At 39.7% G+C, this 21,328-nt stretch overlaps 1 protein-coding gene across 5 annotated transcripts in view; it reads right to left on the minus strand.

The window, feature by feature from the left end:
- Positions 1–21,328, minus strand: part of PDSS2 (decaprenyl diphosphate synthase subunit 2) — a 270,988-nt gene that overhangs the window by 25,450 nt on the left and 224,210 nt on the right. For all 5 annotated transcript variants that reach the window (XR_014017210.1, XR_014017211.1, XM_081250994.1 and 2 more), the window contains one exon: positions 10,094–10,126. Coding sequence is in view for 3 of the 5 variants with exons in the window: in XM_081250994.1 (XP_081107120.1) it covers positions 10,094–10,126 (33 nt within the window). In the remaining 2 variants the exon portion in view is untranslated. The remainder of the gene's footprint in view (positions 1–10,093; positions 10,127–21,328) is intronic.

Genomic DNA, 21,328 nt, shown 5'->3' on the forward strand with positions numbered 1-21,328 from the left:
CTTCAGATGTACCAAATGAACAAATTACAGCTTTCTTAAAGATCAGACATCTTGACAAAAATTCTTAATTCTGTAAAAAATCAGCCTGTAGGATTAGTGAATGAGTTTGAAAATATCAATCTAAGGTAATGACAAAGACTTCTGACTTACTAAAAGCCACATTCAACATCAACACAGAGGTGTCTCCCTTTTCATTCTCTTTTTGGAAAACTCATGCCTCTCCACTGTTTTTTTTATGACAGGGAAGGAGACAGCATTCTCTTCAGCTCTACTTAAAACTGTTCCATGGACTAAGCAGGCTCCTCTATGGGGACAGAAGGCTCAATCCTCCACATAAAGTCATACAGGCTCTCCCTGTGCACAAGTGGCTCCTGATACCACAAACTGGGAACAATAATTGAATCCAGCCACCCCACCGTGCAAAGCATTTACCCACAGAACCAGCCTGGTGGGCATCTGTAGTTAGCTTTCTAGACTAAGAGTCAAAAGGTTACCCCAATTGAATCTTTGTTTCAACCCAGAGAGTATATGGCATTGAGGAGGTAACCATTTGATTAAAAATATACTTGGGGAGAAATAAGAGGAGCAAAGATGGGGTCAAATATGTCTTACGAATTAAAAGGAATATAGGCACAAACATCTGGCACATCTTGGGTTATTCATTCATTCATTCATTCAACAGTAGTTCAGCATATATTTATTGGGTACCCAGTATGTGGCAGGAACTGTGTTAGGCCCTCAGGGTATAACGGTGTGCAAAACCAGACTCGATTCCAGGCTTACAATTAAGAACTGGTCTTCATCAACAATCTAAGTTTGCCGTAGCTTCCTGATAAATGTTAGATATTATGCAGACATGTAATTTTTTAGGACCCAGTAATTCAGAATGATGAATCTAAGGATGGGAGAGATTGCCCCAATAAATACTACTGTCACTAACTAAATAATGTTTTATATATAAAATTAGAGATTAAAGACCAATAAGCTAGGAATATATGATTTGAAGAAAAATAAAGAAGATTTATAACTGCCTAGAGGATTGAATTTAAAGAGTATCAATAGGGCTTCCCTGGTGGCGCAGTGGTTAAGAATACACCTGCCAATGCAGGGGACACGGGTTCGAGCGCTGGTCCGGGAATATCCCACATGCCGCGGAGCAACTAAGCCCGTGCGCCACAACTACTGAGCCCGTGTGCCACAACTACTGAAGCCCACGTGCCTAGAGCCCGTGCTCCGCAACAACAGAAGCTACCACAATGAGAAGCCCGCACACTGCACTGAAGAGTAGCCCCTGCTCACTGCAACTAGAGAAAGCCGTGCACAGCAACGAAGAACCAAAGCAGACAAAAAATAAATAAAATTTAATAAAATAAAATAAAATAAAAAATAAAGAGTATCAATAGTACTTGGGTGAACAACTGAGAGGGTGGCAATATTTTATGATGTCATAAAGAGGCTTATCGTTTTTATCATTTAATAATTTTATTCACGGTCCACAAGGGACTAGAGGTTATGATCATTAAATCTGTTGATGCCATTGAGGTGTGTGGGATTGTTAACACCTCAGAGAATGAGAATCTAATTTTAAAATAACATTAAGATATTAGTGGAACAGATCATCAGGGCAAGATGATAGTCACTGGGGACAAATGCAAAATAATACACTCAGAGACTTAAGGAGGAAAAGAACTAGCTTGATAACGGGGAATGAATGAATGAATGTCCAGAGGGTGACTGTTTTGCAAAAAGACTTGAGGGCTCATAATAAGGCATAACTCTTGGCTCAAGATACTGACTATTGCATGTGGAATTAGAATTTATTTCTTATTTTATTTATTTTTAATTAATGAATTAATTAATTTTATTTATTTGGCTGTGTTGGGTCTTTGTTACTGTGTGCGGGCTTTCTCTAGTTGCAGAGAGTGGCGGCTACTCTTCGTTGTGGTGCGCGGGCTTCTCCCTGCAGTGGCTTCTCTTGTTGTGGAGCACGGGCTCTAGGCGCGCGGGCTTCAGTAGTTGTGGCTTGTGTGCTCTAGAGCACAGGCTCAGTAGTTGTGGCGCATGGGCTCAGTTGCTCCACGGCATGTGGGATCTTCCCAGGCCAGGGCTCGAACCCGTGTCCCCTGCATTGGCAGGCGGATTCTTAACCACTGTGCCACCAGGGAAGTCCTAGAATTTATTTTTGATTAAAAGTTTCACATGGTACAAAAGCTTCTTTGCTTTATTACAGACAGAAATTGATCAATGATTATTTTTCCATCATTGATAACTGTATTTTTTTTTTTTTTTTTTTTTATTTAAAGCACCTGGCACAGAGCAGGTACTTACTACGTGTTCTCTTTTTACGCTTTTTTTTTTTTTTTGCAGTATGTGGGCCTCTCACTGTTGTGGCCTCTCCCATTGCGGAGCACAGGCTCCGGACGCGCAGGCTCAACGGCCATGGCTCACGGGCCCAGCCGCTCCGCGGCATGTGGGATCTTCCCAGACCGGGGCACGAACCCGTGTCCCCTGCATCGGCAGGCGGACTCTCAACCACTGAGCCACCAGGGAAGCCCTGATAACTGTATTTTGAAGGAGATTTGGAATCAAAGCAGTGGTTGCAAAAACTGGCTTTAGTAAATTAATTGTTTTGAAAAAAAGATTAAACAAAACCTATTCATTATCGCTGAAAAAAAAAGAAACCCAAAACAAAAAATACCCCACTTTTCTGAAATGTGATTGCCAAAAGAAAAACAACTGGTTTTATCTGATTTTTAAGGAAACAAGGAGTGGAGGATTTAAAACTTTCAGATGGCTGTTCTGGCAGTGTCTTCCAGCACCCACCCCTCTGCTGTGGGTAGGTCATCAGATCAGCGCCGGCACTGTGGGCTCGATGTACAACGTTTCTGTCTTACTCAACTGTTCCCCAGCACCTCAACCACAACTTCAGCCCTCACACAAAAATTCACAGTGTAAAAAAAATCACATTTCCGAAAACAAACTTATGGTTACCAATGGGGAAGGGGTGGAGATAAATTAGGAGTTTGAGATGTACATGTATACACAACTACATATAAAATAGATAACGAACAAGGACCTGTTGTATAGCACAGGGAACTATACTCAATATTTTGTAATAACGTATAAGGGAAAAGAAAAAGAATATATATACATATATTCAACTAAATATATATAACTGAATCACTGTGCTGTACACCTGAAACTAACACAACATTGTAAATAAACTATACTTCAATCAAAAAAATTTTTTTTAAAAACCCCACATTTTCCAGTGGTGTATTCCTTCTATTGCCATAGAAGCAAGCAATTCTTTAGGAGCCTAGAATTAAATGCTGGTTATGTCACTAAAAACATGAGTTCAGGCAAGTTATTTTTCAATTCTCAGTAGCTCAGGTTGTAATCTGGAAAAATTCCAATTCAAATCAGAGTCTACACTTTTAAAACAGATAGCTTTCAGAAAAAAACCCTGCTCAGATGTATTACCTTAATGCCCTTATTTACATTTTTACACGTTGTCATCCAGTCTTTATCAAGCATATAAAATTTTATATAGCTGCATCCCTATCATAATGGTATTTGGATTTGGATTTTTTTCCTTTAAATTGTATTATAAACATCTCATCTAATTGGACCACAAGACTTTAATGAAAAAAGATGGGAGAGGGGAATGTCAATGCTTCTACGTAGTCTCCATAATTATCACTAAAACAGAAATCCTAAATGTTAAGACAGCTTCAAGCGGTTAGAAGAAATGAGAGATTTAGTGCATACAGTGATGCTGTTTGGAATATTTTACCAAAGGAGCTAATGCAAAGTCCCAGGGTAGGAGAAGGAGCATCTGCCCAAGAAAGGGGTACAGGGAAGAGAAAACACAGCAACATCTGGTCTCTAAATGTGCCAATGTGAAAAATTCTCAGAGCCAGTTAGCTAGGGTTATGGGAAAGAACAAGCAGGAAAAAATTGTCTGCCAAAAAAAAAAAGTCTGGCTTTGTCAGTAAACAAAGGACAGTAATACTTACAGAAAATTTCCTATACTATACTCAAGGTTCAAAAAAGAATTTTGGATTCAATAGGCAGCAAAATGGCTGAAGCAATCTATGGATAATAAATGATAAGAAATGGCTAAAGGGCAAGCCTTGGAAAGGAAAGACTCTTTTTCTTCTTAAAGGGAAATGATGATATGTGATCATGCAAATGCAAATGTCTGTGGACAGCACAGTTTGCTGCTGGGAAGGGAATTTTAATGTGTACCCTATGCAAATGCGTTTTATAATAAAACAAAATGTGCAGGGCCTTCTGAGGGCAGGGAGGAAAGAGGAGGGCAGGGGCTCTAGACGCTGTGCCTGAGAGGCAGGGGAATGCGCTACTCTGGGACCCTGAACAAATTCCAGGAGAGGGGGCACGGCAAAAACCCACTCCTTTCAAAAAACCTCTCTCACGTTTGACTGAGAACTGGATGCCTGATAAATCAACACCTGCAAAATCTTTCTTTACCAAGTGCTTAACCTTGAGCAATTCTCTGTGCTTCGAGTGAACCTCAGTAAGAAGACATGAAAAACAACTTTCTTTTCTGTACTGAGTCATGGGGAAAATTATATGAACTACACAGTAAAGACTGGAGATGGATACAAAGAAAGCTCTCGCAAACCATTTAGAGTCTTTGTGTCAAAATCAGCATGACTGTCAACGCCCATGTAAGGCCCAGTCCTAGGCACTTGGGGAAGAATGAGCAGGAGGCCGGCCCACATGGCTGAGAGTCTGGTTTTGACCAAGTGATATTTATTCATATTTGTATACCTGAAGCAATTATTAACAGGAAATTGAGAAAAAGTCTGTATGTCTGTGATGGAGATATTTAAGCCAGCCCTTTTGAAAGTGTTAAAAAATTAAAATTGTAGAAAGCCAAACCATAGGTGCCATGTTTTGCCTGAAGTGGTAAAAATACCATCTGCCTCAGTCTTTGAGCAGCATGCTTCTTTCAAGTAGCAGTAGGCTAAACTACCGGCATACGCTCAGCTCCAGCTGGGGAAAATACACAGACGTTTGTAGATGTTTTTCTAAGTAAGAGTAGTCAACATGCTCGTTTTCCTTCAGACATATATATTAGTTACCATAGCAAACCAAGAGTGAATGTGGCCTGAGAAACTTCTCCACTGGTCCTGACACACGCCCATGAATTTCTACAATTCAATAGGTGGCACTCTTCCCTCTAACACTGAACTCAATCTGCTTGGGGCCAGAAACCTAGGGAACATGGACTAGTTCCCTATTCCATGAGAGAGACACACTCAGGGCTGCAGACCAATCACTGTAATGAAGATCTCCATTGCATCGCGCATATGAGCAAAACTGTCGGCACCAGTTTTTTGGTCACAATTCACTTCTGGAATTACATTCTGTCCAATAAAAGTTCTGCAGTTTTAACTAGGTAAGTAAGACACTTCTTGTTTTTTTCATTTTAGAGGCTGGGTAGCATTGCCTTACAGTTAAACAGCTTCCATTCCTGCCCAGCCCTGGGTGGAGGAGCTTCAGGTGTAGGCAGAGTGCTCCTGTGCCGGTGTCAACCACCTTCCAGAGGCGGGAGAGACGTAATGAATGAATAGTTGCTGAGTGCTTTGATATCTTTAGATGAAAGGCAGTGCAGCGGTGTAAAGCATTCACATCCAGGCTCCGTCGCCACAGGAACTCAATTAAGAAGTAATTCAGTTTCTTTCCTGAGTGTTTGAGGACAGAACACCGCTTTGCTGGATGGGACAGGCACTCTCGAGATCTAGCTGAGACTGATTCTGATCGCCACTTCTGCCCTCTCCCCTGCTTCCTTGCCATTCTGAGACTGACAAAATTGGAGAGCTGGTATACAAAGCCATAGAGCACACGGCCAAACTAATTTTCTATGGTTCTTAAAATCTGATTTTTCAGATAAAATTTGGATTTTGAGAAAACACTCACCACTTGGAAATAAAGAAATCTCCAGCAATAAATAAATCTCATGACACTCTCCAGAAATGGCCATTGAGTTTTTCAAATGTAGTTTTACAGAGGGACATCCCTGGTGGTCCAGTGGGTAAGATTCCACGCTCCCAATGCAGGGGGCCTGGGTTCAATCCCTGGTCGGGGAACTAGATCCCACATGCAAGCTGCAACTAAGAGTTCACATGTTGCAACTAAAGATCCCACATGCCGCAACAAAGATCCTGCGTGCCGCAACTAAGACCTGGCACAGCCAAAAATTAAAAAAAAAAAAAAATGTAGTTTTACAGATAAACCCACCAGGGGAGTCCTAAGCTGCCTAGCATGATGTCTGCATCAGTCAGCATGAGCACCAGGACCATATCATGGACCCATGATACGCTACGTAAGAGATAATACTGTGAGCAGGACCCTGCAGACATCTCCCTGACACTTGGTAGGGATGGATATAATTGTTTTTACCCATGGTACTTGGATTTGGGTCTATGTATGGATGATAGGTCTGGGTTAATCGCCTAGATCCCTTAAATAACAGCACAGCACCACATACTCTAGCAGGGTGGGTTTCTGTTTATTGGCATGAGAAATATTCTCACTGGGCACTTGGGAAGGCAACCTTAGGGCTACTGAACATAGGGATGGACTGTGTTTTATAGTCAATATACTCTTTAAATGGCTAATTTGAGTCTACAAACCCCAATTCCAGACCTCTTAGCTTCCTGCACTTCTCCTAGCATTGCACGAATGCAGCACTCATCCATACGCATTTGTCACGCACCCCTATATATAAGCTTGTGCTGGGTACAGACGATGCAACCATGGACAAGGCCATTGAAGGCCCTGCCTTCAGGGCTCTTATATTTTAGTGGAAGAAGACAGAAAAAACAAGCAACTAAATAAAAATGATAATTTTAGATTATGATAAATGTTAAAGAGAGAAAAAACAGAGAAAAGGTGGACTTTCAATAGGAAGGTCTGAGTCAGTCCTGGTTGTGGCGGTAGTCAGCCCCAGCACAGCGCCTCGCACACATTAAATATCAGATCCACAGTGCTTGGGCGTATGAAGCGGATGAAGGAATGAATCTGGACCGCAGTAGTACACAAGATAAGAATGTCCCCTCTCCCCGAAAAAAGAACGTCTCCTCTCACATTTGGGCCTAAAGAGTAGAACAGCACTATTCTAAACTGCTCCTTTTATACTAAGGAAACTGAGGGAAGACCTAAAAGGTTAAGTGGTTGATAACAGATTTTGCAGTGAGTTGGTAATAGAGCCATTGCTTGGTTCAGGGTGCTCTATCTGTGCCCCATATTCTTTTCTTTTCTTCCAGTCTCTTCCACTATCAGGTGCTTCTGCAATAAGAAATCCTAAAGGAGTTCTCTGAGTCATAACTAAGCATCAATGATAAATAATCACTCTATTGCCAAATCATGATGTCATTTCCCTTACTTTTTCGTTTATAAGTTATTTCCTTTACTATCACAGTGAAATCCCAGCATTTGTCTCCAAGCTAGTTTATTACAACCTTCCCAAGCAATCTTCTTATCCCTGCTGATACCTGCAACTTGTGTCAAAAGCTTTCCTTTCCTCTCTGATTGAAATAAAAAACCCTATACCAGAATATCTCCTGTAACTAACTTTATGGGTCTTCTACTTTCTTATGGCCTCACTCACTCACTCACCATTTACCAAGTGCCAAGCACTGTGTTGGGCACCAAGCACACAAATAAGATACTGTCTCTGCCCTCAAAGAGCTCACAGTCTATGATCTGTCTCATAAATGGTCATTATAAAATAACAGAGATGGGCTTCCCTGGTGGCGCAGTGGTTGAGAGTCCGCCTGCCGATGCAGGGGACGCGGGTTCGTGCCCCGGTCTGGGAGGATCCCACATGCCGCGGAGCGGTTGGGCCCGTGAGCCATGGCCGTTGGGCCTGCGCGTCCGGAGCCTGTGCTCCGCAACGGGAGAGGCCACAACAGTGAGAGGCCCGCATACAGCAAAAAAAAAATAAATAAATAAAAATAACAGAGTTAAGTGCAATGACTGAGAGATGCACAGTGTGTTAGAGAATGGAGGAAAGCACCTCATCCAGCCTAGGGAACCAGGAAGGACTTCCTCTTGAAGATGATCCTACATTAAGCCTTACAGAAGAGGCAGGGGTAGCCAGATAAAGGGGGACACTGCTGCATTCCAAGCAGAGGGGACAGCATGGGTCAAGGCACGGAGAACAGAAACAGTATGTTTTATGTAATTTGGTGCCACTGGAGCACAGGGTAGGAGGGGACAAAGCTGGAGAGTCCCTCCAGGGGATGAGACCACAGTGCTTTATATGCCACTCTAGCAAGCTCTGAATTTGCCTTATAGACAACATGGAGCCAAGGAAGGTTTTAAGCTGGAATGTGAAAATGCCAGATTTGTGGTTTAGATAGACATTCTGGCTGGCGATGGATCTGTGGGGACAAAAGAGAGGCATAGAGACCAGTCAGTAGGCTTCCTAGTGGTTCAGATGAGAAGACTCAATATGAACAATGAAAGAGAGATCAAGAGGAGGGGCTGGATTCAAGAAAATGTAGGATATAAAACTGATGTGACTTGGTCATGGAACATAGAGGTGAGGGGGTAAGAGCATTTGAGAGTGACTTCTAAGTTTCTCACACGGTTGACTGGTGGGATGACGGTGCCAACATCAGGAGACAGAATGAGTAACAAGGACCAGAGATAAAACACTAAGACTGGACCCTAATGTCAACGATGGACTTTGGGTTATAAAGATGCGTCAATGCAGGTTCACTGATTGTAGCAAAGGTACCACTCTGCAGCAGGATGCTGGTAGTGGGGAAGGCTGTGCCTGTGTGGGGTCAGGGGGTAATGGAAACTATACTTTTTTGCTCAATTTTGCTGTGAACTTAAAACTGCTCTGAAAAATAAAAGTCTATTAAAAAAAAAGGGACCAGAGATGTTGGGAAGATGCTGAGTTCAGTTTAAGACACTTTGAGCTTCTTTGCCTGTGGGAGACCATTTGGGTATAAGGCTCAAGTAGACATCGAAGATACAGTGACAGATATAGAAGTCCTCAGTTTAGAGGTGCTCCTATTAATCTAATTTTTCTTGAAGAATGCAAAAGTTTGTGAGATAGAGAAAAGGAGGACCTGCATTTCAGGCAAGGAAAAGGCATGGAGCCAGGGGTGTGCACTTCAGGGCTGTCAGGAGAGCAAAGGTTCTGGATCAGCCCTGGAGAGATCACTGAGGGTTTCGGTTGTCCCACTGCAAGCAGAGCCCTTACAGGTCCCACTTCTTCCTCCTTGTCTTTGGCATGTAGGTGTGCTCACACTCTGGCTATTCTTGACTGTTGCAAAAACCAGATGGTTAGCATGTTCCTTTAGCCAAGCAGCTGTATGCATCCCACACACCTGCTAAAATATTCCATTTGTTCCTCAGGAGAAAACAGAATGTGACCCAAGTGTGTTCATAGGCTTGCACTGGTGCACTGAAATCTGAAATCCCACAGCAGTTTTTGAACAAGGCTGTGTGTCAGAATTATCTGTGGAGCTTTTTTTCAAACCCTTCCATCCTGCCCCCGCCCTGCTCTGCCCACCAGTGGATTTTGATGTTGGTGGAAGAGGGTATTACGCTGTGGTAACCCAGGCATGTATGTTTTCAAAAGCCCCACCGGTGATATGAAAAATACTGCCTTTAGAAATCCAAATCTGCCCTGAATGGTGCTTCCCAGGTATTAGCTGATGATGCTGAAAGCTGTTTTCCATAGTCCAAAGGCATTTTTTCAGCAATGGTTGGTGCTTACCCAGTTTTTCTTCACAACACTTACCACCATTTGATGTTATATTATGCATCCATTTAGTTGTTTATTAGTTACCCCTCTCCCCCACTAGCTTGTAAATGTCACGAAAGAAAGAGTTGATCTGGTTCACTCTTGTATTTCCAACACCTAACAGTGCCTGGAATGACGCAGGCATTCAGTCAATAAGCTTATCATTAAATGAATCCTATTTTACCTGCTAATCAGCTTTGAATGTGATGACTCTCTTTTGACCTTTCAAATATAAACAAAAAGCAAACGTCAAAGTGAAATGTATAAAACTGTGTAGAAGGTACAATATCTACCTACCTTAGCATAGTCTAATCTTCCTTTCCGTTGAGCCTAAAACAGAAAAGAGGGGGGAATTAATTAGTTCTTTAAAAATCATTTAGTATTTCTATAACTTTTGCTTCTCAAAGAATAAGTCAACTCTCTCTCCCCTCACCTCTCCCCTTCTCTGTCTCTATATATGTATATAGTGAAATATATATATGTATGTATGTGTATACATATAAATAAAACTCTCAAGCATATTGAAGAGTTGTAAGAACAGTACCACAAGCACACATATACACTCTAGGTTTGACAGTGGCAGACACCATGACCTCTCACCCCTTCGTGCTTCAGCACACATCTTGTAAGCATAGGACATCTCATACATGATCACTTTCAAATTAAAAAAACTAACAATAATGCCATATCATCTGACATACAACCCATGTTCAAATTTCCCCCACTGTCCCAAGAATATATTTTATTTTAGCTTTTTTTCTCAAACTAGAATTAATCAAGATTCACACACTGCACTTGGTTTTTATGTCTCTGTTTTGCCTTTTAAATCTAGACTAGCCCCTCCCCGTTTTTTAAGAAATGAAAATAAAAATCATTAACTTTTAAAATAACTGACTTTTTGAGGAGACCAGGGCAGCTGTCGTATAAAATGTCTCTTTCTGGATTTGTCATATTATTTCTTCATGGTGTCATTTAACTTGTCCCTGTGTGCTTACAAACTGAAAGTTGGGTCTGAAGAAGCTTGCTTAGGTTTAGGTTAAACGTTTTTGGCAAGAATATTTTACATAGAATATTATATACTTCATATTGCATCAATGTGGGAGGCACCAAATGTCAGGCTGTCCTACTCTTAATAATGCTATAAATTTGATCACTTGGTTAAAGTGGTGAGTATCAGATGGTTCCACTGTAATGACATATTTCCTTCTCTACAATGAGTAATCTATGGGGTCAAGTCTTCCACTTCCTTTGGCATAATTTTTAATATGTTGTATCATGCCAAAAGACACCCACCTCCATCCCACTGTCACCAGGGATGAGGAGAGGGAAGAAAGCTGGAGGTAGAAGACATCCTGTATGAGGTCAAATTTTATTTTAAATTATTTTTAGTTATTAAAGAACAACTTAAAATGAAAACATATACTCAAAAGTGTTATGTATCAAATCTGAACATAATAGAGACAACCAATGTGTTAGTATTTGCTGGTAGGTAAGCTCATTTTTTGTGGACTTCAGAACAAAACTTCTCCTGCCACCTCTGCGCAGAGCAAGAGCCCTTCAATTTATGAATAGGTTAGGTCTTGAGACCATTTTGTTCCTGAGTCCAAAATGACACTATACAGATAATAAATGTGGGTAGATTACTTTCATGAGAGAAAATGAGATCTTTATAACATTAGTCCTGACTCTTCTTGCTTCTTTATAATCTTTTAAAAATTTATCCAAAGATGCCTGCATTTTGTTTTTCTTGTTTTCATAAAAGGCAACTTCTAATAAGACACTGCTCATGTATAGCTGTTGGCACTATCACAAACGACTCAGTTAATACTGTGACTTGTACACTTTCAATGAAACAAAAGGCCTCTGCAACCAATATACTATAAAAAAGAATTCTTGGTTTTCAATCTGCTCTTCAAAGATGTTTTTGGGATCTAGGAGTTTCAGTGAACTAAGAAGGGTTTGAATTAGTCCTGAGATGCAATATACCAACAGGAATGAGAATCGGTTCTTGCAGGTATTTTAAAACCAGGCTCATTCTTCTCTCTGCTCAGATATTTCATATTTACTTGTTTGTTTGTCTGTGGACATCTTTTCCCAAGATAAAACAGTTTTGTCTACACTGAAATCTCTCTCCCCGCACTATAACTTCTGCAGGAGTAGTGTGGAGCCCCTGAGCACATCTGCATTGTGCACTCATGACCTAGCTACTCACTTTCATATTGTGCAAATATGAACTGGCCTTGATCTCATGAATAATCCATGGCTTGTGACCAAAATTTCAGCAGCAGCATTTCACAATATGCTTAGTCTTTAAGTTCTCAAACTCTCAGCTGTCTCTCGAATTCATTTTAGGTTAAGGGATATCTGACATGGAGGCTGATCCTGTGGTCACCAGTTTTCCACCTTTTCAATTGTTTGTCCTTTCCCTGTCTCTTGCTGATCAGCATGGGTTGCTCAGGCACAGCACTTTTCCAATGATGCACAAACTGGGACCCCTGTGGAATTATTCCTACTGTCAAACAACTCATTCCTGAAACACATCTGCCATTTCCTCACTACTTTCAGTCTTGTTTCTGTTCTAACCACCTCCTCTTCATTCTTGCACTTTCAACATCCTCACCTTACAGTGTTTAACACAAAGGACATGGTCGAAGTGTTGAAAGTGGTATCTGTTGAAAGTTAGAAAGTTGAGTACCTTTCATATCTTGAGGTTGCAGCGTAAAGTGCAGAGAAACTATAATTTACAATGATGTAGGTGGACTTTTCCTTTTGGACGTATTGAGCCATTTCCCCAATTGTCTCAGAAAAAAAAAATTCAGTTTTTTCAGGTAGTAATAGTAACTATAATGTTGTTTACAGATAAGGACATCTAGAGTAGTCTCATCACATACCTTGTTTATAAACTAATCATCTTAGAGAACTCTATTATTTTGAAGTACTTGTGCTTAATCAGTTACAAGCTATTTTCCTTTTTTAAAAAATCGAAGTATAGTTGATCTACAATATTATTTTAGTTTCAGGTGTACAATATAGTGATTCAATATTTTTACAGAATCACAAGTTTTTCAAACCTTCTCACTTTATTTTGTATTACTAGCTTGGCCACCCCCTTTCACCCAGTGGAGATATACTTTGCTGGGGATGACGGCAAAGAAACGCCATGTATGTAAATCCCTATTTGTTCAACATCAGCTCTTAAATGTTTTGAAAGCTGAGACTAGAAGCCTACATAAAATGACAGCACGATTACCATGGCCATTACCACCTGAACAGGCTGTAACTGTTGATATGTTGCTCACCTGAATGTCCTTTTTATTTTATCACAACAAACATTCCAGTCCTTTGAAATCATTTCACCCTTGACTGCTTTAGCTTGTACATAAAAGTATCATTTATTTTATAAAACAAAATACTATAAATATTTAGATCTTTATAGGTATATAATATATATTTCCAGCTGCTATGTGAGTTAGTATCTATGTATGCCAGACGCAAGCCTGAAAGTACACACTCTGAAATAATAATTTTTTCACAAAAAGCTTTTAGAGTTTACAAAATACAGCAAATTAGAAACAAATGTAAATGATTTAATCCCCTACATAAGTAATATTTCTCATTGAACATGACCAAATTCTATTTCTTTTTGTAAAAAAGTTAATTTGGGAGGGGCTATAGTTTCTATTTCATCTGATGGTGCTCATTCACTCAGTAATTGTCCATTGTGCACCTACTATGTGTTAGGTATTGCTCAGGCACTGGAGACACAGCCAGGAACAGAACAAATAAAAATCTTCCTCTGGGGGCTGCAGAGTCTTGTTTTCACATACCATCTCCCTCTAGAACTTAAGCTCCATGAGAGTATGGACATTTTCTCTCCTGATCATAACAGTATTCCATGTCTAGATCAGTGCTTGTAGATAGTAGATGGCCAATATCTGGTGAATGAATGAATAAATGTATAAATGCTTTTTCTAGATTTCAAATGTACTCCAGCAAGCCTCAGGTGGTAAGTAGGCCCTGCTACGGAGGGAAACAGGTAGCCTAAGCTCTTAACTATGACCACTCTAAGAGGCACTGTGACCTCCTAGGAAATGGATATGCTGGGAGCCAGGAAATATGGTTTCTAGCCCATAATAGGTTAATACCTCAAGTAATTTTAAATTTTTACGTGGGTCTTCATTTTCTTATCTGTAAAGTAAGAGTACTAGGTCAGAAAAGGCATCCCCAAATGCTGGGCTGGCTGTATCAGAATCACCTGGGTAGCCTATTAAAAATGCAGATCCTTAATACTCTAGCCCTGAATTCTGAGTTATCTGAGGATCACTGGTGTGGACTATGTCTAACATCCTTTTCAATTTATGCTCTGTATGCATCAGTGTTAATTTCAAAGAGAACAACTATATAAACTCCATAAGTCTCAAGGAGAATGGAGTGCTGTAACTTTACCCTCTTTTTCTGACATCTACCACTTGCCATGTATATTTCTAGCAGAGCAAGATATTAAAATAACTTCCTCACTGGGGCCCAAAATAGGCTGATATAAAATAAATGCAGACTGTATTTCAATAGCCGGCAGTCCTGAACCTCTTCCTGCCACAATGTTCATCTCCAGAAACCACTGTAAATTCTGCCACACACGGCGATTCCCTGAGGGCTTCATTACTTGGGTCTTTAAAAGGGATTCACTCATCTTTTGCCTCCTGTAGGTGTGCTTCTTGTCAATCCAGGTCATGAGAAAAGAAAGTAATTTTTCCCAGTCTTTAGCAGTTCACAGAGAATGTGTGGTTTGAACCTTGTTTTATCTTAAAAAAATGTGAAAATAGACAAGCTAGTGTGCCAGTGCTCATGACATTGAAGGCCTCCTCTGACAGCTACAGTGAGCGCTGTAAAACAATATTCTACACCAAAGCAAACAAAGCCAGTGCTCTGATTGAGAGGATGCACAGAGGGATTAATTCCAAAGGTTTATATACCAGTCTCCGCAGACCAAAGGCAGATAGATTCTCTGTTGGTAAGTAATGGATGTACAATGTGGTCTTTTACTTTAAGAAACAAATGCTTTTTTATAAGTCAGGTAACAAAGAAGGATTGGATGACATAAATGAACTGCTTCCAATTTCTAACTACGGTTATCTGGACTTGAAAACTGGATATGGAAAAACCTTTTTCTAAAAGCAGAAAACTAATATTCCACAGCAGGGAGTGTAGAAATTGCTAGAGACTGATCATCTCTTCTTATCATGTTATTCTTCCCCAATGCTACCAGCTATATTTTAGAATAACAATTTAAAAAATAAGATTCTCTTCTTCAACCTTCAAGAAAAACTATCTTTCCTTCCAATTTTTTAGTTGAAAGAACATAATGAACACCCATTTGCCCTCCGACTAGATTAATTAGTTGCTAATATTTTGTCATCTTTGCTTTCTCTCTAGATGATCATTTGCTGACTATATGAGAGTAAATTATAGACATAATGATATTTCATCCCTAGATATGTCAGCATTTATTTCCTAAGAACAACAGTGTTCTCCTACATAACTACAAACCCATGACCACATCCAACAAGTTTAACATTTACTATAGTATTTAAGATAATGTTATTCAAAATTTCCGGTCCAACCAATAGCGTCCTTTAGAGTTATGTTTATCCCAATCCCAGATCAAATTAAAAATAACACATTCCCTTTGGATGTCACGGCTTTTTAATCTCTTCTAATCTACAACATTCTCCACACCCCCACCTTTTCTTTTATAATATGACATTTTTAAAAAGAATCCATGTCAGTTGCCCCGCAGAATGTCCCTTCTCCTGGACTTGTCTAATTGTTTTCACATGATTAGATTCAGGTTAAAATATTTTTGAAAAGACTCCTACATAGATGATGCTGTACACTTCTCCATTACATCAGGAGTCATACAATATCAGTTGTCTCGTTACTGGTGAGACTAAGTTTGTTCACTTCCTCCCTTTGTCTTCAATAAGTACTCTGTAGGGTGCTTTGAGTCCCTGTGAATATTCAGTTCCCTACTAACCATTCATCTAATTGTTTTAACCAATTATTCACGAATGACTCTTGTTTGAGTAAAATATTATATTGGTGGCTACAAAAATAATGATATTTAAAAAAAATAATGATATTTTAAAGGTCTGCCTTGGTACTGGAAGAAATATCATCAATTCCTTTAGAGAAAACAGGTCTTGCTGAAAACAAACTCTCTTTGCATTTGCATTGGTGTTAAGAGGTGGAGTTTAGTATATATATGTAAGATTTGTTGGTGGACAGAGGAAGGGAGAAAGGACACATCCCAGAATTGTTTGGGTATAGTGTATGAGGATTTTAAAAGGGTACAAATCAGATTATCTACTAGATCTGCTAGCCCCCAGGTTGAAGTAGCCAGCTAGCTGAGTTTGGTTTGGGAGGAGAAGCAATCCTTGCTGGGCTCTCCAGTTACGGAGCTGGAAAGGTGTCAGAATATAAAGGAATAGGGCAAGCCTTTTCTTTGCTATCTTGACCATTCTTACCTACTAATAAGAGAGCACAGAAGGCATCTGCAAGGAAGTGAACACCCTTCAGAACTTGGGTACCTGATTTTACCATCTCCTTCACCGGGGAAAGCTAAGTTTTGGAGGCAAATTTCAATCTCCATGGAATTAACTTTCTCATATTCTCATCCTTTGGTTTGATGTGAGAAGAGGAAGAAATAGACAGATGCAGAAGGCTATGGTAACCCATTAAAAAAAGGGGAGGGGGCTTTTATTATTTACATGATAAATCTCTCTCTGTTCAGAAGTCCTGTTATCACTTTTCTTTTTTTTTTGAATTTTATTTTTTTGTACAGCAGGTTCTTATTAGTTATCTATTTTATACATATTAGTGTATATATGTCAGTCTCAATCTCCCAATTCATCCCACCACCACCACCCTCCCCCGCCACTTTCCCCCCTTGGTGTCCATACATTTGTTCTCTACATCTGTGTCTCTATTTCTGCCCTGCAAACCAGTTCATCTGTACCATTTTTCTAGGTTCCACATATATGCGTTAATATATGATATTTGTATTTCTCTTTCTAAACTTACTTCACTCTGTATGACAGTCTCTAGATCCATCCATGTCTCTACAAATGACCCAATTTTGTTCCTTTTTATGGCTGAGTAATATTCCATTGTATATACGTATCACATCTTCTTTATCCATTCGTCTATTGATGGGCATTTAGGTTGCTTCCATGACTTGGCTATTGTAAATAGTGCTGCAATGAACATTGGGGTGCATGTGTCTTTTTGAATTGTGGTTTTCTCTGGGTATATGCCCAGTAGTGGGGATTGCTGGGTCATATGGTAATTCTATTTTTAGTTTTTTAAGGAACCTCCATACTGTTCTCCATAGTGGCTGTATTAATTTACATTCCCACCAACAGTGCAAGAGGGTTCCCTTTTCTCCACACTCTCTCCAGCATTTGTTGTTTGTAGATTTTCTCATGATGCCCATTTTAACTGGTGTGAGGTGATACCTCATTGTAGTTTTGATTTGCATTTCTCTAATAATTAGTGATGTTGAGCAGCTTTTCATGTGTTTCTTGGCCATCTGTATGTCTTCTTTGGAGAAATGTCTATTTAGGTCTTCTGCCCATTTTTGGATTGGGTTGTTTGTTTTTTTGATATTGAGCTGCATGAGCTGTTTATATATTTTGGAGATTAATCCCTTGTCCATTGATTCGTCTGCAAATATTTTCTCCCATTCTGAGGGTTGTCTTTTCGTCGTTTATAGTTTCCTTTGCTTTGCAAAAGATTTTAAGCTTCATTAGGTCCCATTTGTTCATTTTCATTTCCATTACTCTAGGAGGTGGATCAAAAAAGATCTTGCTGTGATTTATGTCAGAGTGTTCTTCCTATGTTTTCCTCTAAGAGTTTTATAGTGTCTGGTCTTACATTTAGGTCTCTAATTCATTTTGACTTTATTTTTGTGTATGGTGTTAGGGAGTGTTCTAATTTCATTCTTTTACATGTAGCTGTCCAGTTTTCCCAGTACCACTTATTAAACAGGCTGTCTCTTCTCCATTGTATATTCTTGCCTCCTTTATCAAAAATAAGGTGACCAAAGGTGCGTGGGTTTATCTCTGGGCTTTCTATCCTGTTCCATTGATGTATATTTCTGTTTTTGTGCCAGTACCATATTGTCTTGATTACTGTAGCTTTGTAGTATAGTCTGAAGTCAGGGAGTCTGATTCCTCCAGCCCCGTTTTTTTCCCTCAAGCAGAAGTCTTGTTATCGCTTATAATCCATTTTCCTTACTATGCACTCTTGGAATCCGGAAGAGATGTGAAATATAAAATTACAGTTTGACTAAGAAAAAAAAACCTACTCAGATCTCAGAAAGCCATGAGCAAGGAAATGAGGCTGACAGGAGAACTGAGCTGTTTCCTCCTGTGGCCAGGTCCCAAGGTGATGTCCACCAACCCTGACGGTGTAACTCAAGCCACCATGTCAAAAACCAAACTTATACCAATGTTCCCACTTCACTTTCCTGTTTTCATTTATGGCACAATTCTTTCTGTTATCCAAGTTCCAAATCCTTGTTTTGGCCTCTGACCACCCCTCCCCAGTAGACATCTGCCAGGTTCTCCCTATCATATCAGTTTTCAGGTCCTATATATTTTCTCTCTGAAGTGAATTTTATACCTAACCTCCTTACCTTCCCATTCTCATGGCCAATACTCTGATTAGGACTTTTCCCCTGCACTTATCAACAGATTCCCCACAACCTCCTGACTGATCTCCTTTTCTATAGTATCTCCTTGTTCTTCTGATTCTATATAACGTAGTTAGATATACCTCTCTAAAACACATTTCAAACCTTGACAATACCTGGCTCAGAAACTTCAATTTCTGCTCCATGACTTCTGAATCAAGTTCATTTTCTAAAGACAAACATCCCAAAATCCTTTTTTTTTTGATTGAGGTAAAATTCACATAACATAAATGTAAATTTATGTTACTCAGTGACATCTAATACATTCACAATGCTGTGCAACCATCACCACTATCTAGTTCCAGAACATTTTTGTCACGTTGTAACATGTATCAATACTTCATTCCTTTTTATGGCTGGATAATAATCCATTGCATGGATATACCATATTTTGTTTATCCATTCATCATTTGATGGACACTGGGTTGTTTCCACTTTTTGGCTTTTGTAAATATTGCTATACATGTTTTTTTTTTTTTTTTTTTTAACCAGTACGCGGGCGTCTCCCTTTGCGGAGCACAGGCTCCGGACGCGCAGGCTCAGCGGCCATGGCTCACGGGCCCAACCGCTCTGTGGCATGCGGGATCCTCCCGGACCGGGGCACGAACCCGCGTCCCCTGCATCGGCAGGCGGACTCTCAACCACTGCGCCACCAGGGAAGCCCTACATGTTTTTGTTTGAACCAAAGTCTTTAAGTATAGTCATTATGTACTATTTTGGCAATTCTTCATCTATCCCTATACTGCCTCATATTTTTCACCTTCCATCCAAATTATAATACTTCTTTTTTCTTTGAATACACTGCGTGCTTGCCCATCTGCAGCCCTTTTTCATGGTTTCTGTTGTGTAGGAGGCCCTTATTCCCATCTTTGTTGTCAGGAAGCCCTTATTCCCATCTTTGTTGTCAAGATCTTCTTCAAGGACTATCTCAGATATCACTTACTTCACAAACCCTTTCTTGACTTTTCCAACTGGATTCAAACTCTTTTTCCTCTGAGCTGCCCCACTGGCATCAATTACAGTATTCCTTATATTTGTGTGCTTCTCTTAACAAGGCCAAGACAACCGTCAGGCAATTTACTGCTGTATCTCCTACAGTCAAGCACTTTGTTTCCTTAAGTGCTCATAAAACCTTAAGAAATATTTTAACTTAGGAGATATTTAGAGCCATTTTGTAGTCTTTGTGGTGTCATATAGAGTCCTTTCAAATGCCCACACTCTACACCCTCTATGGTAGAGGATGTTGTATTATTCCTTTTGAAACAACTGAAATAACTTAAATCATTAGAAAAGTATCATGTGGCATTAATGAGGACTCTCTGAATGTGCACTTTCTCTTTTGTTTAAGAATATATATGTGTTATATTCATGTACATCAGCCTTGCCTAGCAATTTTTGTTTCACTTTTTGAATAAGAAGTAAAAGTAGGATATCTAGGAACAACTGAGTTATAGTTTAGCACCGGTAATATGTAGTTCACTTAAAGTATTTTATGGATGGTTATGACAGTGTCAGAATGTCACAAGCCTAAGTGACATTTCAATACTTTCAGAAATAGCCAAGAAAAAAATAATCATAATTCTTATTTCTTCAGGTGACTTACAATGGCAGCAGAAAACTAGAAGGATCATTAAAAATAAAGTTTGCTGACCTGCAATAGCCCCTGGACTCCCTGAGAGAGTCAGAGCTCTGTGGTTCTCTGAAGGATTCTACCTTCTTTTATTAGGAATCAAAATGATAGCTGAGTAATGACTTCACCTCCCTAGGGTGAATCACCCATTCACTATCAGTATTTTTAACCTGATCATTATTTTTCAGCAGCTACAAATTTAAATTTAAAATTAAGGTAGGAAGGGATCTGTAGAATTTAGTATGGAGACATTGCTTAACAAATATTTTTCATCTGTTTCTGGTCTGGCCTGGTGCTGTAAACTGCCTCTTACGAAAGTGCATAGTGTGTGTACACCCGAGGGTGCGATGGAAGAGAGCTGTCCGATCTTAAGATTTGGGGAGGATGGGGAAGTTGGAGGGGGTAGCAGGGCCTGATATGAAAAATTCCAGAGGCGCTGTGCTTCTTGGCTTCGCAGTGATGTTGAATGGGCGCTAAGGGTATGTGATCCCCTCTTCCCTTCCTTTCTGGTCATTAATTCTCACTCTCCCGAAGCAGGAAATCAAAAGGGTAGATGGGACACAAACCTGTCTATAATTTTACATGTGATAATAACAAATCATAGTTGTCTTCCGTCGTTGAGAGCGAGACTTTTCTATTTCTAAGTGTCAAAGACAGTATTTAGCTTCTAATAAAGATATTTTCTTACAATGCATCTCTTGCCTAAGAGATTATTTAAAGAAATTTCTTAGATTTATTTGAGAGCTGAAAGGGACCTTAGAAAGGATCTAGTTCAATGCCACCATTTTGCAGAAAAAATAATAAAAAGGATGTTAAAGAATGTGACCAAGGTAAACAGATGCTAGCAGAGTCCAAACTGGAATCCAGGTCTTCCAAATCCTGGTCCTCTATGGACCATTTCTGCTATACCAACTTGATTCTTTCTATTTAACAAAACAGGTTGCCACCAGTTTTGTCCCCCGAAGACCACACCACACACACTTTCTGACAAATACTAATTAGACGACTATTCCAAGTAAGTTACTATACAGGACTATTGGTAATTCAAAGGTAAATTCACTATGATCCTTAAGGATCTTACAATAAAATTCAAAACCTGGGAGAAGAAAGGTTTACAAAAATGCAGAGGAGAAAAATATCACAGAAAGTC

This window comes from Mesoplodon bidens, assembly GCF_964165515.1.
Source record: "Mesoplodon bidens genome assembly, chromosome: 12".
NCBI classification, from domain to species: domain Eukaryota; kingdom Metazoa; phylum Chordata; class Mammalia; order Artiodactyla; family Ziphiidae; genus Mesoplodon; species Mesoplodon bidens.